This window comes from Primulina eburnea, chromosome 2 (assembly GCF_022965805.1).
Source record: "Primulina eburnea isolate SZY01 chromosome 2, ASM2296580v1, whole genome shotgun sequence".
Taxonomy (NCBI): Eukaryota; Viridiplantae; Streptophyta; class Magnoliopsida; order Lamiales; family Gesneriaceae; genus Primulina; species Primulina eburnea.
The window spans coordinates 7,847,052-7,874,607 of record NC_133102.1 but is presented as its reverse complement, the minus strand read 5'-3'; the positions used below and the strand labels follow the sequence as shown (position 1 = coordinate 7,874,607).

Here is a 27,556-nt window from a genome sequence, read left to right as displayed (position 1 = left end):
TTTTACTATGGATTTAACAGTGCAAGTTTTGTTCGATCAGGAAACTCTGCCACCACCACTTCCACTACTACCCCTTCACCTTTCAATAAAGATCAACTGGATTTACTCCATAACCTCATCAGCAAGTCAGTTTCGATGAATCCAGAGGTCACTTCGTCAACAACACCCAAATCAAGCTCCAGCTCTGGGAACATTGCAAACCGAGGTCATAATACTCAGGCCATGATTTTTAGAGCAGATAACTCGTGGTGGATCGTAGATTCGGGGGCATATGATCGGAAATCGCCTACTATTCTTAATGTACACACCATGTCAACAGAACACGTCAGTGACGATTGCAGATGGTTCACAATCAAGTGTTCATGGAGTTGGAACATCACATATCCTAAAATATAACACTAGACTATATGTTTTACATTCCAAACTTAAAAGTTCAACCTATTGTATGTTCACAAACTCAACAATGATAAGAAACGCCTAACTTGGTTTAATTCTCGTTCATGTGTATTCCAAGAGCAGGACACGCAGATGACGATTGGATGTGTTTATCACCACAATGGGCTCTACTTTCTGAAAGCCAATCACAGTCAATCTGTCGTGTGTCAAACCAGTATTACAACCAAGCCACTATTAAATAAATTTTCTTGTCTTTCATCCAATAATAATCATGACATTATGAGATTACATTATCGTTTAGGACATCCAAATTTTTTATACCTTGCATAGTTATTTCCATCTCTATTTCATAATAAGAATGCAAAAGATTTTTTATGTGATGTTTGTCAATATGCTAAACACACTCGAAGCACTTATGCACCAAGACCATATATTGCATCTAAACCATTTTCGATGATTCATTATGATATTTTGGGGCCCTCTAAGGTATCTAATCTCATAGGTACTAGATGGTTTCTATTACTCGATGACCACACTCGGTTATCTTGGGTGTATCTCATCATGAAGGAGAAATCAGAAGCCTGTCAATTTTTCAAACAATATCATGTCATGGTTACCAACCAATTTAATTCAAACATAAATATATTTCATGCTGACAATACAGGCGAATTCTTTAATGATAATCTCGGTCAATACTTTAAATCAAATGGAATTATTCATACCAGCTCCTTTGTCAAAACACCACAACATAACGGCATCGCTGAACGGAAAAATAGACATCTCTTAGAAGCGGCACGTTCTATCCTGATCACCATGAATGTTCCCAAGCAGTTCTGGGGGAAGCTGTACTTACAGTTGCCTTCCTCATTAATCGCATGCCATCTCAAGGTACTAAATTTCCAAACTCTTTGCAAATTCTTGCTAACCATATTCCCAAACAACAGTCTAGTTTCTACTATTCTACCTAAGGTGTTAGGTTGCTCTGTGTTTGTGCATTTGTATTATCAAAACAAACTCGATCCAAAGTCAATTAAGTATCTTTGTTGGATATTCTCCAACCCAGAAAGGATATTGGTGTTACTCTCGTGCACTTCAAAAAAATTTTGTGTCCATGGATGTTACATTATTCGAAGACACACCATACTATCCCACGACTGGTATTCAGGGAGAGAACCGACATGAATCCCAGTCACAGCTTCCAACAACAAATCCTCAGATCACCTCTCATGAGCTCCACGAGTTTAACCAGGCACACCCTACCAACAGAGACACTTCTAATCTTCAACAACAAGAGCCATCAGCCCATGTCCAATCGCCATCACCAGCGAGTCCTGTCTCTGAATTACATGAACAATGTATTATTCTATCTGAGGCTGATACTACTGTTGAACAGCTGGTCCGGAGCTGCCAATAGCCTTGAGAAATCCATCTCGGTCGTGTGGTCCATATCGCATGAATGATTATATATATTATGGCAATTTCTCACTCTCTTTCCGAGCATTTGTGATACATCTTGTCTAGGTGCAGATACCCAATGATGTGGATGAAGCCCTCAAATCTCCAGATTGGAAACAAGCTGCAGAAGAAGAAATCCATGCTCTAGAAAGGAATAACACATGGCATATCACAAACTTGCCACCTGGTAAACGTGCAGTAGGCTGCAAATGGCTATTCACGATCAAACACAGATTGGATGGCTCGTTGGTCAGGTTGAAGGCACGCCTAGTGGCGAAGAAGTATACTTATGCATATGGCGAGGACTATGGAGAAACATTCACACCTGTTGCCAAGTTCAATACCGTGCGGGTTATCTTATCTCTCGCAACCAATCTTGACTGGCCCCTTCATCAGCTTGACATAAAAAAACGCCTTACTTAATGCAGATCTTGAAGAAGAAGTGTACATGAGAATACCTCCTGGATTCTATAGTGAGATCAGCAGTGACAAGGTGTGCAGACTGAAGAAGTCATTATATGGACTCAAACAATCTCCAAGAGCTTGGTTCGAGAGATTCTCAAAGGTACTGAAGAACATCAATTATGTTCAGAGTCATGCTGATCATACCTTATTCACTAAGCATTCGAATGTGGTAAATTCATGATCTTGAGCGTGTATGTGGACGAAATTGTCATCACTGGAGATAACGAAAGTGAGATTGCGGCATTGAAGAACACACTCGATTCTGAGTTCGAAATAAAAAATCTTGGGAACATGAGGTATTTATTGGGAATGGAAATGGCTCGCTTAGAAAGGGATCATCGTGTCACAATGGAAAATACACTCTAAATTTGCTCAGAGAGACAGGGATGCTAAATTGCAAACCATCCTCTATTCCAATGGATCCCAATATCAAACTAAGTGTAAGAACATCCGAAAAGTCAATAGACAGAGAGAGATATCAGCGTTTAGTGGGAAAATTGATATATCATGCTCATACAAGGCCCGACATCGCATTCTCAGTGTCTATGTTGAATACATTCATGAGTAACATGTCAGTCACAAACATGGATGCAGTATTGACGGTTCTCCGATACTTGAAAGGCTCCCCCAGGTTGGGATTGTTCTTCCAGAAGATAGTGAAACGAGATATAGTAGTGTTCACGGATTCCAACTGGCCAAGTTCAATCTCTAATCGAAAATCTACATCAGGGATGTGCTCATACGTCTGGGTAATTTAGTTACATGGCGGAGTAAAAAGCATGACATTGGTAGCTCGTAGTAGTGCTGAGGTTGAACTGCGATAACTACCGACTGGAGTATGTGAGGGTATTTGGCTGAGACAGCTGCTAATTGATCTTCGAGTTCTTGTAACTAGTCCCATCACCATGTGCTTGTGACAATCAAGCTGCCATCAGTATCTCAAAAAACCCCGTCCAACACGATCACACCAAACAGATAGAGATTGATCGACACCTTATCAATGAGAAGGCCGAGGATAAAGATCTCTATGTGTTACATTCATCCCCAAATGCAAGCTGCTGATATTCTTACTAAGCCTCTTCATCGACCTAACTTCTATGACATGCGAAGCAAGCTTGAGTTGTTAGATATTTACAATCAAGCTTGAGGGGAAGTTTTGAAATATATAGAGTTAGGTCCTTAGCATTCTTGGATGCTACGTAACAAGCGTTTGTTGTAATTAGTTGTTGTATTCTTTCCTATTCTTATGGTCTTTCCCTGTTATTAGGAGTCAGGTTGTTATTCTTCCCAGTTTTGTGATTTGTTATGTTTCTTAGCCTTGTATATGTATAGTTTCACAATGAATGAATAACAAAGATTATTATTCACAAATAAGTGTTCTTCTACAACAATCTTCATGAAAGAACCATGACAGTGTTAAATCAAATCTCTTGGATACTTTGTACATTTATCGCCTATAAGAAGCTTCATATCAGAAGAAAAAAATAAATTCAATGGGAGAATATGACCGTATACCATTTGGGATATCCTTATGCCTGCTACAGAAGAGTCAACAGAGCAAGTACTTGTAAGAACTACCAAAAGATCGCCCTCCCTTTAGAATGTTAACATAATTCCTTGCAGTGACACAAAATAACGAAAGATGAGCCACAAAAAGGAACCATTTCCCTCAACAGAGTATATTGTCGATTTCACAGGGAAAATCCAAATTATTCTGTAAAAGATACCAACAATATATTATGCTCTCATTCTAGAAAGTTCACGTAGCCAAGAGATAAAATTTATTGGAACTAAGTAGATCATAATTGGAAGATCTGGCTGGCTCGTAAACGGATCCAAATAATCCTAGACGATTGACTCGTAAATGGATCTCCGTAGTCGTGTAATCGATAAAAGAAAACTTCAGTTGGTCGTCAAATACATTACCAACACATGTCAGAGACGCTGGTAAAAAAACGCAATGATATTAAAGACGGGCTGGTCACGGTTTGTTAAATTGGAAACCGTGAGCCGCCGATTAACCGGTGTTTCAAATTTTTTTTTAAAAAATAATCTAAAATGTAAATGTATGGTTCAGATTCAAACTATAGACCTCTCATTTAAGCAAACAACACTCAACCACTAGACTTAATTATACCATGATCACATTATAAGGTCAATTTTTTATGTTAATAAATACATTATGCACCTCTATATTATTCCGTACAATATATAATATTATAGAGATTTAGGGGGGTGTATTCAACGTGAGAAATTTATTGATTTTTAATGACTTTTGTAGATTTTAAAAATCTAGAGATATTCAATCAAGACTTTTGCATACTCTATAGAAGTCTTGTGTTATTCAAAATAGACTTTCATGGAGTTTTAAAAAGTCAAGTGGTATTCAACATTGACTTTTATAAACTCTATAAAAGTCTACAGGTATTCAAATTTTCCATGGACTTTTAATAACTCCATGGAATTCATTGACATACAAACATTAAAGCCTAAGGTACAACTACAAATTGTACAAAATTGTATTTGGTTCACCCCAAAGATTTGAATGGATTTTTAAAACTTCTAACTCTCTCTCTGTCGTTTCACATCACATATCTTCATATCTTCTCTCCTCTCATCTATTTCTATTACTCTCTCAAATTTTCGAAGTGTATCTCTATATATATTTTCATCTTTCTTTTTCAAATTTTTCATTTTTTGGCTGATTGTTCATTTAATAATTTTTTATTTTAATAACACGGGAAAATTTTGAATTATAGAATTGATTTTGTGATTTTTAATTTATGATTTATACAAATTAATGTAATATTCAATAATAATAAAAGATGATCAAAAAAATGTTGTTTAATTCTTAATAATTGAATAGTTTCGTAACAACAATGATTTTTTAAATTCATTTTCGTATTTTTAATTAATATGTAAGCTATGATATTTTTATACAAAATTATATTCACACAATAATAAATAATATTATTTTTAGATTTATATTATCAATTTAAAAATAAGATTACATGTTAATCAATTGATGTATTTTAAAAAATTTACAAACATGCATATAAACCCACATATATATACATGCAAGGATTAAACGATTTAACTTTTAAATAAGTAAATTTATTTATTAATATAAATATTAAAAATAATTTCAAATTGAATATGTTATATATGTCAATTAATTATTGGTTCAAAGAATTAATAAAAAAATCACATGTTATAGTTAAGTACAAAATCTATAAAATTCTATAAAAAAAAATCGACAAAATTCTATAAAAATCTTGCAAAAAATTCTACATAAATCCACATAAATCTGTTTATAAATCTGTGAGATTCCATAAAATTCAATAAAAATTTATCAAATCCATAAAAGTCTATCATTTAAAAAAGTCATTAAAAGTCATCAAAACTCTGAATTGAATACACCCCGCTAAGAGTATTACTTTTTATTATGAATATCGGTAGGGTTGACCCGTCTCACAAATAAAGATTCGTGAAACCTTCTCACAAGAAACCTACTCTAAAGAAAATTATGGTTGAGATGTTTTGAATCGTCGAACCAATGGTGGAGAACCGTTTAACCGGTGGCTTGAACCATGGTCATGTCCAAATTTGATGTCCTTTTCAACCCTTTTTTTATCATTTATTTATTTTTTCACGTATTTTAAAGCATGTCTATCCCTACTCTCGTGTTTATCTCACTCCTTCGAATTTTTAACCACCGCTGGTTTTTTGGGGGAGCTGAGTTGTGGACCGTTGCTGCCGATGATGAAGGCGGCGGTGCAAGGGGCTGAGGGAGACTGCGGAGGCTTGCGATCAGTGGCGGAGATAAGAATATTGCTCTGCCTGAACTAGAATTTTAAACTCTAGAATATTTTAATATTTTAAATTGATCTATCCGGACTAATATCATATTATTTCAAAATTATACAAAATTTACATATAATTTTTTTCAAAAAAATTGAGCCACCTGGGCTAAAGCCCGGATATAAATGCACATGGCTCTGCCTCTGTCACGCCCCGAGACCAGGGTTAGTCGACACCGGCGTTGCTCAACAATCACATAATCGTCAAACAACCAGTCTCGTAGTACAGTATATACCAAAATCAGTTTATTTCTCATAATCAACAAAAATCATCTTTACAACTTAAATACCCAAAATAAACTGATTAAAATGTTTTAATAGTGCGGAAGCGATAAACATAAAATAAGCTTTAAAACTTCTGAGATAACTCAAGATCTTCTACCATCCCCAAAATTGCTCTTGCTCATCTTCATCCATTTGCTCTTCGTTCTTATCTGGGTGGAAGAGGAAGTAAGGGGTGAGTATTTTAGGAAATACTCAACAAGTGGGGGACCGTTCGAGAGATATAGCAACATATACATATAATTGAATTCAAATTTTACATAGCATATCATAGCTTGAATAATAACGAATATTCATACTTCATAATCATAATATATCATCACATATCATACTCGTATAACATACTTGTTTAGCATACTCATATAGCATATTTGTACAGCACTGAAATTCATCTCATTTCCATGGTTTCCTGATATCAGTCTCCTATATGTTAATCTTATAAGGAGTGAGGCCATGTCCAATATGTAATCCTCTATGGAGTGAGGCCGTACAACGGTTACCATCCCACCGTATAAGGGTCATAGTTCGGAAATCTTTTCCCATATCCAATCGAATCCTAACAGTGCTTTGAACATATAATTTGACAAATCTTGAAGAAAACATATCGTGAACAAAGAATAATGCTCGAACGAACTTTCAAAAACATAATAATGCATAAACAACATATTTTAAAACAAGCCCACTTCAGGAACAAGTGTAGCAAACAAAAACTCACTTGTGAAAGAATATATACATAATAAAAGCCCACTTATGAAGGACAAGTCTGCAAATTATAATATAGCAAAAACACACTTACGAAAGACAAATGTGCAATTTATAATATAGCAAAAACCTACTTACGAAGGACAAGTGAACAAATTATAATATAACAAAAGCCCACTTACGAAGGACAAGTGTGTAAATTATAATATAGCAAAAACCCATTTACCTTAGATCTTGCTTGAAGAAAAAGTTGAAGGAACAAGTTGAAATTTCTCTCTCAAAAATCAGCCAACTTCCAGGCACGTTTGCGACTTAATGAACCGTTGGATCAAGCTCGAACTTGTTCAGCACGTTCTCAAGTATGTTATTTAAAATATGAAAAGAGGAGATTGGATTCTGAGGCTTGGAGTGATGGAACGAAATTTAAGAAAGTGGGCAGATTTTCGATCTCTTGGCAGCACCTCGGGGGATGAAATTCTCAAAAATTGGGAGAGAGGAGCTCGAAATTTTGAGCTTGGAATGTGTAAATTTTGAATGCATAGGCCCTCTTATTTATAGGTGTGTGGATAAAAATAATACCATAACCGGGTTGATACTTATTCCATAAATTCCAATGATATTTCTTCCATATTTTATAACATGCCAAATTTGCAAAACTTTATTCCCAAACAATGCATATTTACCAAAATTATCTTATCTCCTAACTCAGTTATATTTGTATATTTATGTATTTATTCATCTCATACATATATCTATATTATCCTTTTAACTAATTATAAATATCAAGATACCCAAACATATACATAGGTGTATAAATTATTTATATTGACTATTTCTTATTAAATTATTGAAGAGTTTAAAATAACTAAATCCTTGATAAATTAATACCATCTTGAGTACAAATAAATACATGATTTAGATTTTGCGGGATTTTACAATATTTCTCTAGGTTATTAATAAATATATATCACATATATAAGTATTTATTATCTCATTATTTAAATTCTTGATATACTTATCTCGGAAAAAAATCGGGGTTTCACAGCCTCTGCTTGCGATTTTGTGGGAGAAGGATGATGGTGGTTGTTTGTTTCAGGTGATGCGATGCTGCCCGTGTTCGCTTGCTCCAGTTGATTGCTCGTTGGTTCAGTACTTTGAATAATGGTAATCCTTTGTCTGCATATATAAAAATGAAGCGGATCAAAGCGGTTATTTTTCTTGTCATCTTTTGTACATCTTTTACGCTTCGCGGGGGAAATGCCTCAAAATGATTTTAATATTTTCGATGTTTGATTTTATTTTTCTTTGTGAAATCATATACCAAGATATTTTCTTATGAGTTCAGCTTCATTCAATACTTCTCAATATTTTGAAACATTCTGTAAGGTACTCCACATGTTGGATTGCTAGAATGCTCTTAACGAGCATGTCATCTATGTATACTTCCACATTTCTTCCCATCAAGTTCTTGAATTTTGTTCACCAATCGTCGATATATAGCTCCAACATTCTTGATCCCGAAGGGCATTACTTCATAGCAAAGATTTCTCTATTAGTGATGAAACTTGCTTTCTCATGATCATCAGGAGATAAAGCTATCTTATTGTACCATTGGTAGACATCCAAAAAGCTAAGTAATGGAGCTTTTTTAACACAATAATTTAGAACAATTAAATTTCTCAAGTTTTCTCGATATTACCGTAAGTGTACAGGTCAAGTTTTAATATAGGGTAACAAGTACGAGTATCGTTCTCACAGAGATTGATAAATGACAAATTTATCACATGCACAATTTTTTAGTTAACTTGAACAATAAGTGAATTAATTAATAAACTAAACTAATATAGAAATAAAATATAACACGAACAAAACTATGAATAATTGAAAATAAAATAATAAGCAAACAATTCTTAGGATATCGGTTTACGTACCCCTGAATCTTCTCTAATAAATGTATTTCAATTCTTAAGTCATGCTTTTGCAGAATTCCATAATCTATTAATATATTATGGCAGTATAAAATGATCTAATTAAAAAAATTAAATAACAAATTGTCATTGTGTTATTTAACAATTACAATTGTATTAAAGTACCGAGGAATCCACTAGATTTCGATTTTTTGTCTATGAATATCAATATGTATCCAACATCATATATCTATGCAAGTTGTAGATCTATTGATTATGTTACCCTATCATATTATAAAATATCCTCTCCATCTCAATTATAAAATATAAAATCACTTCAAAGTTGATTATGCTCAAAACGTGCAATAAAAGTACAATAACATAACCAAGTATGCTCATGAAATAAAATCCAATCTTCAAAAAAGAAATCAAAACATAACTAAAATAAAAAAGAAAAGGAGAAAACAAGGTGTTGAGTTCTTGTTCTTCGCTTGCTCTTCCCTTGGGCATTCCTCCCTTTTCTTGTGGTGTTTCTCGTGTGCATCTCCTTCTTTAAACAAGGTGTTGAATTCTTGTTCTTCGCTTGCCCTTCCCTTGGGCATTCCTCCCTTTTCCTGCGGTGTTTCTCGTGTGCGTCTCCTTCGTCTTGTGGCTACGTATGGTGTCTCCCTTTCGCCTATTAGGTCTTCTTACTTTTACATGTGTATTAGAATCCTTAAAAGCCTTCTTTCCTCGCCCAAAAGATCCCACAAATTTGTTTTCTTCTTCGTGTCGTGCTAAAGTGATCATTTTTTACCACCCTAGAGCGCCTCACTATGTCCAACACTTGCTTTCTCGCGTGTTGAGCTAGGGCGGTCGTTTTTTACCACCTTAGCATAGCCTATTATGCCAATATGAAATTTTCTTCTTGTTGTACTGGGGTTTTACGGTCCTAGCACGAGTTCTGTTGCCCAGTTTTTGTTACTCTATCTTGAGTTCATCTTTTTGCCACTTTTGTTTATTAACCAATTCAATTGAGGAGTAACCCATATAAACAAACTATAAAATAAATGAACAAAATACTGACAAGCCTCGATAAAAACATGCAACTACAGACTCAAAATAACGCGAAATGACAAGTAAAATCGACACATATTAACCTCCTCATACTATCATTATTCTCGTCATCGAGCAAAATAAGTTACAATACATAACTACAGACAAAATAAAAAATAGTTCAATGGAGATTTCGTGGCTCATATTCATGACTCCACAAATTTTGTGACATACTTCCAAAAAATCAAAGCACAACACAATTCGCTACACACCCATAGAAATTTACACATTACAATTTTGAATTGAACATGAATGTGTGTGTATTATGTTGTTTCTAGTAGATGCATTTCAACTATACTTCATTCACACATTTGCAAGACAACTCAATTGACATGTTGGTGTAAGCATACCTCTCATATAACCTCTTCTCCACTACATACTAACCAACAAACACAAATCACTAGGATTTTCTAGGTATATATCGTGGCTTAGTTGTGTGCTACCAAAGAAAATATAGGATGTTAACATGAAGTATAATTTTGATTAGTTTGCTCATCTAGGATACAATGAGATTTTTGTTCGATTTTCAGCGTCTTCAATAAATGTCATCTACTTGTTCACCATATCTTCCATCCGAGTCATGATCAATTCAGGTATTTTTTTTTCTATTCGAACGGTCGGTCTGTAAATCCGAGCAATTAATTTCCAAGGCTACAAGTGGCTCCAACTCTGCAGTAAAAGATCTCAATACTGATGGTAGTAAGAATCCGCCATATAATTGAACAAGTGTAAAGTCTCGACATCATCTAAGCTAAATATTGGACTACTATTTTTCAAAGCCTCGTTTCTTGTCACTGCATCCAAACCGTTAAAGAAAATTTGGTTGAGAAAATATTTGTAATGACTCGAATCTTTATTTTGAATGATGTACTAATTAAAAGATGATTAAAGGATTTTTAATCAAGTATTATTAAGGAATTAATAATTCGAGATCAACCGGTTGAGATCCACCGAATTTAAAATAGACAATCCAATCTACTTCAGATTCCATTATCCCAGAGATTCAACTAGACGAATGAGATTCTAATACGTGACAAATAAGATTGATTCGAATTTTCTGAACTAGTTCGGATGCAGCCTATAAATAGAATCTAATTTCATTTGTTTCCTACACCGCTTTCTTCAGAAAGAGTAAGGCAGTTTGGTGTCGGGAAATTTCGGAGCTAGTATATGTATATGTATATACTTAATAATTTCGGCAGAACACTTGGAAAATTTTACTCTAGTATATTTTAAAGAAAAACGAGTAGTGGACGTTTCAATCAGTATCATGAGTTGCGTGAGATTGAATATTCATTCTCGATGACGAGTAAACACTTTCCTACAGAAGACGTCAAGCTGATGTAGCCAAAAAATGTAACTACTTGGATTATGTAGATCGTAGTGGGAAAATCCGTTGTAGAAGACTATCTCGTAATCGAATCCTCATAGCCATAGACCGGTAAACATTAAAATTCATGGGTCGTCAACTATATCACGAACATACATCAGAGTTACCCGATGTAGACACTCTAAATCTCAAATTAGAAAACAATTGAATGATATTCTCTGAACATCAGAGAGCTCAAATTGGATAAATGATATTGTACCTTTGTATAGGGATAACGCACCTCTATTTAGATATTTTTAAGAGTTCTTAGCGGGATTGGTGTAGAGCCCAATTTCGTACACGTAAAACCCATGCATTTATTTAAATTAGTAAAGCATTTAATTTATTTTAAAGGAGTTTAGTCATGCATAATTCATTTAAATGCATTATTTTAAAGTATCTACGTTTATGTGATGCACGTTAAAATGTCTTTCGAGTTTCATGTTTCAGGCGATCATTCGAGGCGGGATTGAGGAAAAGACCCGGGGACGATTTTTGACAATTTAAAGATGGTATCTTATTTTAGTTGAGTTTGAGGGCATTTTCAATTAATTTATTGAATTTTAGCATTTCAAGTCTAAATCATGTATTTATCAATTTTAAGAGTTTAAAACTTTTAAAATCTAGCATGGTGTGTGTTATATTTTAATTAAAGAATTTTATTTAAAAGTTAATTGTGAGTTAGTGTTTTAATTATTAGACAATTATTTTAGTAAACTAAAATTCAGTCTCCTAATTACACTAAAACACACGCCTCACACACACATTACATGCTTTTACACACACCTGTAACGCCTAAACACACACACACTCTATCATTCAGTTTTTATTATTTTGAGAGAAGAAAACCTAGGGATTCTCCTTCCCTACAGCAGCCGCCCCATCCCCTTCACGATCCCAGCAAGTTTCGTGAGTTTTTATCGCAAGTTTTAGCGCCACGATCGTCCCGGATCAACCTCGCTTTCATCCCCGCTTCGATATCGCCGGTTCGGTAACGTTTAATATCAAAAAGGCACGTATATTCTGTTCTTGCTGTGTCGATCAAGTCATATATTGTATTGCGTTGTTTTTATGCGTAAAAGTTATGTATGATGTTAGTAGTTTGAGCGGATCATAGATCGGATCAATTTCGAAGGAAAAGTTTTAGATCTAAAACTCGTTTTTTGCTGTCTTTTCAAATACTGCGATTTTTCCGTTCATATTTTGAGAAAACTTTCAACTAGAAAAAATGTAGAACTTTTCGATGCCTTCGATTTGACATAAAACTCGAGATTTTTGGACGAAAAATGAGTGAGTTATGATGTTTTTCGTGAGACTGCTCAAACTGTAATTTTCAGAAAATGTGTTATTGATGTGTTTCTTGAAGTTTTACGTTGCAGGCTTCGTTGGGGCTCGAGGGGTGATCGCCGCTGCACATAGGTACTTCGGTTATGATGTTGGAATGGTCATCGATGTTTTGTTTCGTGTCGATAGGCACTAAGATGGTTCTAGAGTCGTAGGAACAATCATTGATGTCCAATTCGTTGTTGTGTCGTTGGTTGTGAATTGTTACCCTCGGGGTGATGTTTATGCACTTGGGTTTGGTATAATACCTTAGTGTTCTAAGAAGTGTCTCGTGGTGACGTTCATAGTCCGAGGAATCGAGTCTAGAAGACTAAGCAAAAACATGTTCAGAATCTCGTAAGTTTCGACCGACAGTAGCCACACGGACCTTGCCACGGACCCTGACACGGGGTCCGTGCATTTGTTTTCTCGTGAGTGTCAAATTTGCGCAGATACACGGACCTTTACCCGGACCCTGGCACGGGGTCCGTGCCTTCACTTTCTCACAAGTGTCAAAGTTGCGAGTGGACACGGACCCTTACACGGAGGCAGGCACGGGGTCCGTGCCCCTTTTTCTTTCCGAGTACATCCTTCACCGTAGGTAGACGGACCTGTACACGGACCCGGGTTAGGGGTCCGTGTACACACTGTTTGGGAAAAATATTATTTTTGGTTTCAAGGTTTGATGCCATGGTTTAGAGCAAGGATTAGTAAGGTCATGTCATGGGAAGTTATAGAAGGTCCTAAGATATGATCGAGCTTGAGAGTAAGTATAATTTTTCTACGTCTAAGCTATGCAAGTTAAGTATGAAATTCATGTTAGTATGTCGCAGCGACGGCCCCAGTCGAAGTCCAACGAATCCCTCAACGCCAAGTAAGTATGAATGACGTGCAAAAGAAAATGTTTTAAGTTTCGAGGTATGCTAATTGTCTTGTGACCAAAGAAAGTTAGGATTGGAAAGCGTTAAATCATGAACGGGGACCAATCCGCCCGTTAAATTATGAACGGGTTAGATCGTGGTTGTGAAGCGTTAAATTATGAACGTGGATCAACTGGCCTGTTAAATTATGAACAGGGATCTTATGTATGCGGCAGTGGATACGTCCCTGTCAGCCCAGTACTGTGGTGTGTCTGATCAGGCGTTTATCATGTTAAGGGTCACTTGCTTTGAAACATCCTCTACGTAAAATTATGCAGCCAAGTATGTGAAGTATGATGGCATGTTTAAGAAAAGTTTATGATCATGGCACGTCGTAGTATGTATGTTCAAGTTCAAGTTTATTCCAAGTTGAAGTTTATGCAAGTTCAATTTAAAGTTATGTATGTCCTATATTAAAGATGCATGCGATTTTATTATGTAGTACTCGTTATTTCCAGTTTATACGTGTTGAGTCTTTAGACTCACTAGACTTGATCGATGCAGGTGAGTACGATGAACAGGAGACAGGAGGTGGCGACCAAGGGACAGGCTTGGGCTGAGCGGAAGGCTAAACCCGAGGACCGCAAGTTTATGTTTTTAAGCACAGTTTTAAATACTCTGAATTTTTATGATTTGAATGTGAGATGTTTTGAGACAGCGTTCTTTTAGCAACTTTTTAATTGGTGATGGATTATTTTAAAAATATTTTGATGAATGTTGGGTGACGACCGTATGGATGTTTTTATTTAATAAAATTTTTAATTTTTCCGCAAATTTCAAGTAGTAAAAGTACGGTACGTTACAATTGGGCACTTGTATCTTGGGCTTGAATGATATTCATTTAATAATGAACTAATTGTTTGAAATATATATCGACCCACAAACTAGATGGAGTGAATTCACCTTGTTTCCTTTAATATGATTTTAACCCAAAAAACTCATCTCATCATATAAAGCCACCAAATTTCATTATTGAATATACTTTGGATGCATCTAAAAATTCATATATATTCCATCATTAACTATGTCAAATCACGAGAACCTACTAAATCAACCTGCCCTTTTCGCATTAGTTTTTTTTTTTCATTTTCCAACTTGTATATTTCACTTTAAAAATGGCACCCCATAACAAAAATTCAACATAAAATGTTTAAATCATTATTAAATAAATAAACATTTCCTATTTAAATTTCTCTTTTCTCCTTCAGTAACGATAATGGCGTGGAACTTATGACGCTACCTGCTCTATGGCCATGGGCCTGGTAATAGGAGTGCCCTTTGTATTCTCACTCATTGTAAATCTTTCGACTGTTTTCCTCTCCCCGCTTGGCCTATCAATCCAAAGCGTCCTTGGTAATGCTAATTTTGTCTTCTCACTTCCTCGCTTCACTTTCCTTTTAACATTTCTTCTCTATTTTTCTTAATTATCTGTCTTAGAGTGATGACAGATACAAAATAGTTTCTATAAGGACCTATTGTATAGTCGCAAAGGGTGGATCTAAGCTCGGGACATCATGACACTCATTCCTCACGAGAGGAAAGTGGAGCTCTCAAGAGTGAACGGTCCGTACATCGAAGAGAGTTCGAGTAGGTGGATTCTAAAGTCGAATGGTGCTTCCCTATTAAAGTCTTCCGAGGGGGATCCTCTTTTTCTCTCTAGGGTTTCTTCGGGAGCCGTATGAGAGCACTTCCTACCTCCTGTAGGATTCATCGCTTGATTGCATCCTTTTGATCTAAGCGTTTTTTTCCGTTTTTTCTTGCAATGAACCCGGACGAAATCAGTCGTCTTGTTGACAAAATCAAACTCTCAAATCATGACGATCAAAAAGTTATTCTGTTGGAGGACGATTGGAAACTCGGGAGGGATCGTATGGCTAATTGTCTAGCGGCAAAGGTAATCTCTGTCAAGAATGTGAATCGAGAGGCGTTTCGTTCTCAAATCCCACGTATCATGCAGTTGAAAGGTAAAGTTGTGATTGAATCTGTGGGAAACAACACGTTCATTATGGATTTTGCACTGAAAGTTGACAGGAATAGGGCTCTTGGTGAAGGGCCATGGAATTTCTTTCAAGATCTGATTGTTTTTAAGGACATTCAAGGACTTGTGCACCCGCACTCCATAAAGTTTGATGAAATCTCGATATGGGCCCAATGCCATAAAGTGCCCCTTGCGTTCCTAAACAAGAATACACTTGCGAAGATTGGCTCCCATATTGGAGTGGTCGAGGAGGTTGACGAGGGATTGAATGGCTCGTGTTTGGGACAATTTGCCAGGATACGGGTTCGAATAAACATTACAAAGCCGCTGAAAAAGTTTATTCGAGTTAGCACAGGTATGGATCATGAGGATAACATTGTTCACGTTAGTTATGAACGGCTGCCGGACTTCTGTTACCGGTGTGGAATCATCGAACACTCGTTTCGGACTTGTGAGGTGAGTCTGGGTGAGAATACTTCCATGGAATATGGAGCATGGATGCGTGCGCCTAGCAAAATGAAAGGGCGAGCATCACCAAACAAACAAGCCAAGGCCTCTTTTGACACAACGCACAATGATAAGTATCATGCCAACAACTCAGAAGAGCAGGCAGAGGCAAAATCCCTTCGACCGATCACAGTGACACCATATCTGGGAGCAGACCATAATGTGCTTGTGAATCTGGATGAATTCAGCAATAAGTCAATTGAGTTGGCGCATGTTTCGACCGAGATGCTTCCTGCTATTCCGAATAAAGAGAAGGATAAACTTGATAGACACAGTCCTATGAAGTGGAAACGTAGAGCTCGCAACAAGCCCAATAAAAAAAATGGGGAGGCGCAAAGAACGTTGGTGGCTCGGGGTCAGAAACGGCCAATTCCAACTGATAATGATGTATTAGCTCATGATGCAGCCCAAGACAGTAAGAAACAACTCCTGGAAAGCCCTAGTACCTTCGATACAATTATGGTGGCGGTTGCTTCGCAACCCCGCCAACATCAATGAGTTGCATCGTTTGGAATGTCCGGGGGCTTGGGAACCAACGGGCATTCCGTGAATTAAAACGGCTAATTGCCGAAAAGAATCCCGCTCTCTTATTTTTGTGTGAAACAAGGAAGAGAGATATTAACAAGGGTATTTGGATGTCTACTTTGGGTTATAAAGGATGTCTTGTAGTGAATAGTCGGGGTCGGAGTGGTGGTCTGTGCTTGCTGTGGAAAGACCCACTGGATATAACCATTAAATCATTCTCGTTGGGACATATTGATTGCCTTGTGTGCCATGGAGACAAGCAATGGAGGTTTACGGGCTTTTATGGGCATCCTGACACAAGCTTACGCCACGCATCTTGGGATTTGATCAGAAGATTAAATGACATGCATGAACTCTGTGAGTATCCTTGGATCATTGGAGGAGACTTTAATGAAGTTTGTTTTGATAGTGAGAAGCTAGGGGGGAATAGACGTCCGGCTGCACAGATGGAAGCTTTTAGTGGAGTGCTGGATGAGTGTAATCTGCAAAGCCTACACAGTGAGGGTGATGTATTCACTTGGGTCAATCGCCGCCATATGGGTGACTTGATATTTGAGAGACTTGATCGATTTGTTAGCACGTTTGGTTGGCGCATGCTATATCCCACCTCAAAGTGCACAGCTCTGGATTATTATCATTCTGATCACCGCCCATTACTTTTGGAACTTGGCAGTGGGGTTTTGACTCAGAAGTGTGCCAGATCTGGCCAACGTCCCTTCCGTTTTGAGCCTATGTGGACCAGGGATCGCGAGTGTGAAGCTATAATATCCGAAGGATGGCAGCAACCGGGCGCAAATGTGGACCTTAACTTCAGAATTCGGTCCTGTATTAGTCTCCTACATCAGTGGGCTCATAATCGATTCAGGTTTATCCCAAGGCAAATCCAATGTAAACGCGAGCAGCTAGCTGCCCTTAGAACTCACGAGCGATGGCAGCATGAGATAGACAATGTCAGGAGCCTTGAAGAAGAAATAGAAAAGCTAAGCTCCCAGGAAGAACTGTTCTGGCGACAGCGTAGTCGTGCCGATTGGCTAGCCTCGGGGGACTTCCACAGGACGGCTACTATACGTAAAGCACAGAATACCATCAATGGTCTAATATCCAGCCATGGCGAATATGTCCAGGATCCTGGAGGTATGGCTACTATCATCTCTGATTATTTTGCCAGCTTATTTACTTCAACTGCTCCATGCCAAGATTTCATGAAACCTGTGCTTGACTGTATTGAACCAAAGATTTCTAGTGCTATGAACAATATTCTATGTGCACCGTTTTCCGCTCTAGAAATTAAAACAGCTCTGTTTGATATGAGCCCCGATAAAGCTCCTGGGCCAGATGGTCTGTCTGCTCTCTTTTACCAGAAGTATTGGCATATAATTGGGGTGGATGTTACTACGGCAGCTCTGAAAATATTAAACGAAGGTGAATCCTTGGCAAGGGAACAATACTGTAATCACTCTTATCCCGAAGGTCAGTAATCCAATGATGGTAAAGGAATTTCGGCCAATAAGCCTTTGCAATATATGTTACAAAATAGTCGCTCAAGCCCTTACCAATCGACTACGACCGATGATGAAGCATATTATTGACGACACTCAGAGTGCTTTTATTCCAGGACGCCTAATCACAGATAACGTCATTCTTGGTTTTGAAGCTATTCACTGGATTCGAGCCCGAAAAAAAGGTAAACATGGATATGCGGCCCTAAAATTGGACATGAGTAAAGCCTATGATCGTGTGGAGTGGAGTTTTCTCGATGCAATAATGTCTAAATTGGGGTTCAGTAGAGTTTGGATCAGGAAGGTGATGAGGTGTGTAGCAAGTGTAAACTACTCTTTCTCGCTCAACCAGGAAGTGTCAGGCAACCTGAAACCTAGCAGAGGCATTTGCCAGGGCGATCCTCTTTCGCCGTGCCTTTTCAATTTATGTGCACAGGGGTTATCGGCCTTAATATCCACGCATGCAGCTAGGGGATCTATACATGGAGTCCGAATTGCTTCTACATGTCCAATCTTGACTCACTTATTCTTTGCGGATGATAGCTTAGTCTTCTTTCGTGCTACGGAAGCAGACTGTGCTGGAGTGAAGGAGTGCCTAAAAGCATACGAACTAGCGTCTGGACAGGTGATTAATTTTGAGAAGTCGGCTCTATCATTTACTCCGAACACTGAGCCTGCTCTAGTTGACAGAATTAAATGTTCTTTGTCGATCCCGGTAGTACAAGGGCACGAGGTGTATCTGGGTCTGCCAACTTTTTCTCTTCGTAACAAAAAAGTGCAGTTCAGTTACCTTGTGGAGGGTGTATCACGAAGGGTTAAAGGCTGGGGTAGCAAATTCTTCTCTACAGGCGGAAAAGAAATTCTTATTAAATCTATATTACAAGCAGTGCCTACTTATGCTATGTCGTGCTTTCGGTTACCGAGATCGACCTGTGCAACAATCGAGAAAGAGTGTGCCAATTTCTGGTGGGGTTCTGGGAAGGAGAACAGGCGTATGCATTGGACCACCTGGGATTTCTTATGCAAACCTAAGTGCAAAGGTGGGATGGGCTTCAGGAAGTTGGAAATATTTAACAAAGCTCTTTTGGCCAAACAAGTGTGGCGCATTATTCAAAATCCAGAGTCATTAGTAGCGAAGGTCCTTAAAGCCCGATATTTTAAACACTCTGATATCATGAAAGCACCAATCGGGAGCAATCCATCGTACATCTGGCGATCTATCTGTTGGAGTAGAGAACTATTAGACATGGGCCTGTATTGGAGAATTGGGGATGGGTCTACAATTGATATCTTGCGGGAAAAATGGATACCCTCAATCAGTTCCACTCTTGAATCACATGGAATAAGTTTACCGGAAGGGTCATGTGTAAGTGCTTGGATTAATAACCACCAGTGGAATACAACTATCATAAGCAATACATGCCCAAGCTACATAGCGAATGGGATCCTCACAATTCCACTCTCGCGACATGGCCAGGAAAACACGAGATACTGGAAATTTGAACCAAAAGGACACTATTCTGTGAAAAGCGGGTATAGAATCGGGATTGGCCTTCAACCCTCCTGAACACCAATCGGATGCCTCGACTATGGAAAGCTGGTGGAGATTCATTTGGTCCTTGTCTATTCCCCCGAAGATTCGTGTTTTTTGGGTGGAGGGTTTTTCATAACATCATCCCTGCCGAACAAAATCTGAGGAGGCATCATGTGCCAATCTCCGGGTGGTGCCCACTTTGCATGAATCAAGAGGATTCCACTAGCCATGCAATTATATCCTGCCCGATGGTGAGAGGTTTCTGGAAAGGGAACCCCGTTTGGACAAACTTGAAGCGGACTGGGTGCAGTGCTATCCAAGACATATGTTTCTGGGTGATGAATCACTTGAGTAAGGCTGACTGTGAGGAATTTATGTGTCAAGCATGGCTGATATGGGGTGTCAGGTGTACGTTCTTACATGATCAGGAGAAACAAGAGCTACAACCGCCTCGTACTAATGCTTCAGTCTTGCTGGAAGACTATCGAGCGGCAGTCCGAGACCTCTCAATTAACCAACACCATTCAGCGACTACCTCGCAGGAGACATGGCAACCCCCGCTAGAAGGAACAGTAAGAATTGACGTGGATGCGAGCTTCAATACAGCAGCCAAAGTTTGTGGGCTGGGTGGAGTGATCCGAGGCAATGATGGTACTATGGTGATCGCGTTTGGACTTGCTATTCCTAAACCAGACACAGTCGTCATGGGAGAACTGTTTGCGATAAGAGAAGGCTTACGTCTTGCCAAAGAGAGAGGATTCCATGATATTTGTATCTGCTCTGACTCACTTCTGGCAGTGCAAGCAGTCACGTCACCAACAAGTGATTTGAGTTACGTCGGGTCTTGTGCTCAAGAGATACGATGTTCGTGTCTTGATTTTACTAATGCTACACTATCGCATGTTAGGAGATCAGCCAATGAGGTGGCTCATTTTTTATCTAAATTTGCAATTTCTTCCCCTGCACCATTCGAATGGGTGCCTGGGAATTCTCCCCTGTGGGTGGACCAACTTGTAATGCGAGATCATCATCAATAAAGATTACAAGTTTTTTTGTCAAAAAAAAAGTCTTCCGAGCATTTTTCTCATAGAGGCGTCATGCCAAAATGAGTCTTTTAAAATGTTCAAGTTCTTGTATGAACTTAACACTTTGATGTTTAGTGAATTTGCTTGATATCTGTACGTGTGGACCCATAGATATAGATCTTTCAATCGAACTATATTAAAATATGGTGTTTCTTGTGTCTTCTTTATTTTCTAGTCCATTTAAACTTATATACAAACTAATAAGATTATAAATTGCACATAATAACACTTTTCACATACGTACATTCATTCTTTTTTTCATTATCCAGCGGCAATAATTGTTATGTAAAAAAAGGGTGAACCCCACCCCCGAGGGCCCCACACAGAGCCACCCCAAGCTCCGGCGTGAAGGGAGGTAAAGAAGATGTCTTTGGTGGGTAGACCACATAGTTATACTACACCAAGAAACGAGCAAAAGTTTTGTGGTTGCGGTTTGATACCGGACAAGATCAGCAAATTATCATAATGGATAATCCATTGGTCACGAGGTGAAACTCTAAATATTTAGTAGTTTTGGGTTTATTACCAAATAAATTGACCATAGTAAAATAGAAAAAATTAAAAAAATATATAGTTCCCAAGAAGTCCCAATACCCACGACACATGTTATGTGCAATTTGGATCGCTAGCAAGTAATATATTTTCCAAGCATCTTCTACTATAATTCATTTCTTTTTTAATAAATTAAAATTCCTTGAGAAGCCAGAGTAACTAATTTTGCCATCATAGTGTTTTTTTTTATAAACTAAAAACATCCCTATGAAATTATAAGACCATTTCATCTTCATTTAATCAAATAATTTCATAAAAAACATATTTATTCGCTTTTTCATTTTCGATTACTATCAATTCTCAATAAAATATTTCTATCTAATTTATATATATATTTTGAATTTTTAAATGATTTAACAAAATATTTTATAATTTTTTTTCTATTTTTATATCATCTTTAAACGTTTCACAAAAACAATATTCAGATAATATATAAAAAAAAGTAACATGAATGCGTAGAGTGTTGGCATTACTTTATGGGATCACATAATATAATTAATTGTATATAGACAAACTATTTAATAAATGACTCAATAAAATGATCAAATTAATTATGAGTTTTCAAAGTTTAAAAAAATTTGTATGATTTACCTTATGGTGAAACTCAATCCAATTAAGTCTTCTATGATATGTCAAAGACTACGTACTAATGTTATATAATGTTTAGTCCCCGAGACATAGAATATGTATGGTACACATATTTTAGATCTCTTTCATTCTCTCATCTAAGACAAAAATAAGGTGATTGATTCTCTGTTACACTGGAAGATTCATAACTCTTACGCTAGATCGATCAATGGATTCTGATATGCTTTTACTGTTATTTATATTTTTGATAATTTGACATTAATCCTGACGTGTTGTGATATATAGATTTAATCACATGATTTATAAATTTAATTTTATTAAACCTCCAACAAGTTGTATCAGGGCTACATTCGTGTTGAATAATGAGATTTTTGTTTATTGATTGATCATAGAAATTTGAATTATTCGATATTTAAAAAATTAATTTATTATTTTCATGAATAATTTAAATCATTTATTATGGAAATCAACATCTGAAAAATATTGTCAAAATTCAAAATCCCAAAATTTCAAAATAAATTTCTGTTCAAACCCTGGCTCTAGTTGAGATATTAATCACCGTAAGGAATCCAAATCCGGAAATTGAATGTGCAGGCCGATCCATCATGTTGGACGACCATCTTCAGGCCACCATTGGCCGAAACCAACCGCAGTGACGATCGGAATTTTGCTCGAATGATGCTTGGAACAAAACAGAACAAGTACTGACTGGTGGTCGATTGATGGTCGGAGATGCTAGGGTGGTGGTCGGCCGTGGTGGGCGACGATGGGTCGTGGCCGGTGATGACTGTTATGGCCGGAAAATGTCCTGGAGGCGCCTGATTTATTATAGGTTAGGGTTAGGGTTAGGGTTTGGATCTGATTTGGGGATTTTTGGTTGGATTTAAAGCCATTTTGGTTGTCCAATTTTGAACCAGATTTTGAAATTCAATATTTTGACCTTTTATTAAGTTTTGACTTACGCACTTCTTATTTGTGAAATTAAATTCAACCATTTCAAAATTTAATTGCATGAAATAAAATTAATATGAAATTATTCATTATTTTATCTTTTTTGTATTTAGATAAAATATTTATAAATGAATAACTATGAGGTGAAAATATTTTATTTCTTGCATAATCGGTTTCTATATTTTTTATTTGGGTCAATTAAATTAAATTAATTTTTCTTGTGAAAACTTTAAGTTAAATTAACATAATGTATCTCAGATTTGGTTAAATTTAAATTATATGTTAATAAAGTGATTTTGAGATATGTAGATATTAAAATGTTAAAAAAAAACTTGTGCTTCAATTTATCCGAACAATAGCCTGCCCAAAGAAAGAATAGTTTTTGGCCAAATTGCAAATACAATAGATGATTTTAAAGTGTATTTAAATCTGTGGAAAATAATAAGCCCAAAGAACATTATTTTCTGGCCATATTCGGGTACAATATATCTTCAACAATTCATTTATATCTATGCGAAAAATAATCAGCCTAAAGGAACACTATTTTTTTCCAGATCGTTGTCTTAATAAGTGACTCCAAAAAAAATGTTTATATTTATGCAGAAAATAATTGACCCAAAGGAAGGTTATTTATTGGTCATATTATAAACACATAATTATATAGTCTTAAAGCATGTTAGAACTATGCTGAAATTAAACGGCCCAAATGAAGATTATTTTCTTGTCATATTGTAGACACATTATATAATATTAAATTGTGGTAATTTTTTGCGAAAAATGATCGGCTCCTAATTAAATTTAGATTTCCTAAAAATGATATGAAAAAATTGTATCAAAAGGACATTTTCTGGTCAAATATTAACACAATATGTGATAATTTTGGATTTATATATGCATACAGTTGTCGGTCCAAAGAAAAGCATATTGTTGGCTAGATTTATTATCAATATTTAATAACCATAATATTTAAGTGTATCACTTATAAATTGCTATTTTTGTTCAATGACTAAATATGAATGTTGTGCTAGGTACTTTTTTATGTGCCCACCACATGCATGAATATATTTTTGTAATTTATTTAATTTAAATATATGCATGACAATAATTTATTGTGAATTTTTTTCTATTTTGTCATAGCATCATAATATATATATATATATATATATATATATATATATATATATATATATATATATATATATATATATATATATATATATTATAGGAAGAGCATATTATGATAGTCCTCGGCTGGATGGATTTGGGTTATGCGCTAAGAGAAGTTCGCCTCGCACCTTTTACCAATTCAGGAATTGCTGATCAAAATGGTTCTTTGGAAAAGTGAGAGCGATCAAATCTCATGAGTCTGATTATTATGTAACATTCCATTCCAAATACTATAAGGGGTGCAATTCCTAAAAAAATGATGCCAAAAGTTATTTACTCATATAACATATTGTTTCATGGAAAACGAAATGATCGAGACAAGTACTATTCTGACTAAACTTGTCTCCATGCAAAGGGAGTGCATAATGGAAACGTTAAATTTTTTGACTCGGCTAAAAGCATTCAAGTTGGAATTATTACAAGACATACTCATGCATTTAGTCTTGAACTCTCTGTCTGCGCAATTTAAGCAATTCAAAATAAGCGATAATAGCCAGAAGGAAAAGTTGATCTAGAATGAGCTTATTGCGCCGTGAGTTCAAGAGGAGGAGCAACAAGGAAGAAACTATGAGACTTCACAACATATGGAGCAACAGAAACCAGACAAAGTGATCACTTATTTCTTTTGCAAAAAGGCTGATGGGCATGTGAAGAAGGATTGTCACAAATACGCCAATTGACTTACAAAGAAAAGGTTGCATAAGGAGTTGGTTGCCAACTGATAGTGAAAGATAGATCTTATGGAAAATGGTAATAACATTATTGGTGTTTTAAAAGCTTTATTTAGGAAATGTATTTTTTCTAGTATTTGAATTTGGAAAACACTTTTATTGTACCATTTTTAGCCGAAATTTGAATTTACTTTCATGTTTGGACAAATCTAGTTTTTCCTATATCCATGTTGTAATGAAACTTTTCGACTTTTCGAAATTCAAATATGATTGATATTGATTTCTTGATTGATAAGCTTGATAAATTGAACACCAATATTTTAAATGACATCGATAGTAAGCATGCAGAAAATCATGAAATTAAATGCAAATTAATTTTGTATGTTGACTTTATCGGAAGTAAGTAAATTGAAATGTCAACATTGAAAATAATATATTGATGTTTATGTCCACATATATGGTAGTATAAATTTTATCATGTGATAATCTCATTAGGATTTATGGAGAACACTGTTTGGATATTGTGTACATCATTGAAATGTTGGGCAGATATTTAAGAAACTTGTTATTGGATCAATAATCGGGTTATGTGGTACATAAAGTGAACTAAGGATTTTATGCTCACATATGGGAGATCTGACATTTGGAAATAATTGGAAATTTGAACTCTGAATAAAGTTGCAGAATTTTGTAATCGGCAATGATCATTGGTCTAAGAAACTATTGACGATCAATGGTGATAATAAAGCGTCTATATGGGTATGTAACACACTTTGGTGTTGTCCATATAGATGATATGCCTCTACAATGGGATTTTGTATTCGGTTTAAGCATTGAATTATTTGAAATTATTTAAGTTTATATACAGACTAAAATTTATTTGAATATCTGAAATAAAGTGATGTTTTTCATTGCAGTTTAGCGTCTGGTGTAAAGTTTGTTATTGGATTCTTTGAGTCATTAGGAGGACCAGTTGGAAATGCATGTTTTATTCTTGAATCACATTTATATACTTTCATGCTACACATTCATACTTGATTCATGGTATTGATTATATTGATATTGTGATTATTGATGGTCTAATTATTTGAAATGTAGCGACGAACTCTTTGGTTCAATATTGATATAATTAATAAACCATATTGTTAAGAAATATTTTGGTTTAGATAGCAATAACTCAATCCATTTTTTGCATGTAGAATATATGGATAACTTATGTGGCCCAAGGAGAGATTGTTGGAATTATTTTGCGGGCTCATATAATTTAATTAGTTGTAAATGGACAAGATATTTAATAAAAGAGGAAATGAGGAAAACGGGAGCCATGGAAGTATTTATTAAAAAAAGGGAGTGAATGTAATTTTACTTTTTTATCCTTTATTTTAAATTTGTTTAAAAACTAATTTTGTCATTAGAATATTTAAATATTTATTTTATTTTTTTATATAATATAATTTAATTAAATAAAAATAACTTATTATCCCCTCCCTTTTCCTTCGCGACCCACTTTTTCTCACCTCAACCCAAGATTTTTTTTCCTCATCTGCTGCTGCTGCACACTCAAACCATCTTCCATCTTACATCATTGTTCTGGTTTTTTGCTAAAAATTAACGACGAGTCTAGAAAATATTCATCTACAAGAAATCCAACGAGAAAATCACGTATTGGTAAGAAATTTATTTTGAAATTTGAATTTGTTATCGAAGGTAGATTTGGGTCGAGCCGTGGGTGGAGGCTCGAGCCCTGGGTCGAGCTCCCGTGAGCAGTCGGGGAAGCTCTTCCCCAAGAGCACGACCCAAACCCAATTGGGTCGTGCTCTTCGGGGTAAGAGCACGACTCAAGAAGAGCACGACCCAATTCGGGTCGTGCTGAGCACGGCACGACCCTGGGTCGTGCTTGAAACGGCATTGGGTTTTGTTAAAGGTTTTGCCTGACCATAAGAGTATCACAATAATGGATTCTGACCACAGCGTAGATAGGTCGAGCATGACATTGCACACACTTATTAGCCCTTTGTCACTTGTGCTTCCACATGTTGGGTGTTGATCCTTCGAAAGATGGAGAATAAATAGGCCAAAAGATTTTCCTACTCAAAAAATCAGGTTAATTTTTTAAAAAAATTATTATTTCATTATTGTTTAATGTATATCAATGTATAATTTATGTTTGTTTTTTCATTGCAGCGGTGAATGTGGAGTTTACTGTTTAGCGACAGCAGGTTATAACATGTTCAGGGAAAATGCTTATCAATTGAACGATCAGAAGATTGAAGAATTTAGGCATTATTGTTGTTGCATTTGGGATAAATTATGGTCATTGGATTAAAACATTTATATGATAGTTGGATTAAAACATTTATATGATACTTTATATTGATTTTTAGTTAATTTAAGTGATATTTTTTTACTAAATTCAATCTAATAACGATCTCATACAAAAAATATATTAAGAGAATGATTCAGCAATTGATCAATTATATAACACCATAAAAAATGAAAGCAAGTTGTGATTTAAATTGTATTAGGATTATTGTTTTTAGTCACACAAATTGTAGCTCTTTGGCTCGACCCACTCAACCCAATTTTGGGTTGACTGGGTTGCGCCACACAATATCAACCCAATTTTGAGTTGAGTGGGTCGTGCCATACATATATTGTGTGGCGCAACCCACTCAACCCACAATATACTCAATTTTGGGTTGAGTGGGTTGCGCCACACAATATA

At 36.1% G+C, this 27,556-nt stretch overlaps 1 protein-coding gene across 1 annotated transcript; it reads left to right on the top strand.

The window, feature by feature from the left end:
* The first annotated feature begins 19,861 nt into the window (after positions 1–19,861).
* LOC140824067 (uncharacterized) lies at positions 19,862–20,854 on the top strand. The gene has a single exon (XM_073185670.1). The coding sequence runs from the start codon at positions 19,862–19,864 to the stop codon at positions 20,852–20,854; it is 993 nt and encodes a 330-aa protein (XP_073041771.1).
* Positions 20,855–27,556: the final 6,702 nt, after the last annotated feature.

What these genes read in the sequence shown, in the direction of transcription:
- LOC140824067 (XM_073185670.1), top strand. Translation starts at nt 19,862, where the DNA reads ATGCCTCGACTATGGAAAGCTGGTGGAGATTCATTTGGTCCTTGTCTA.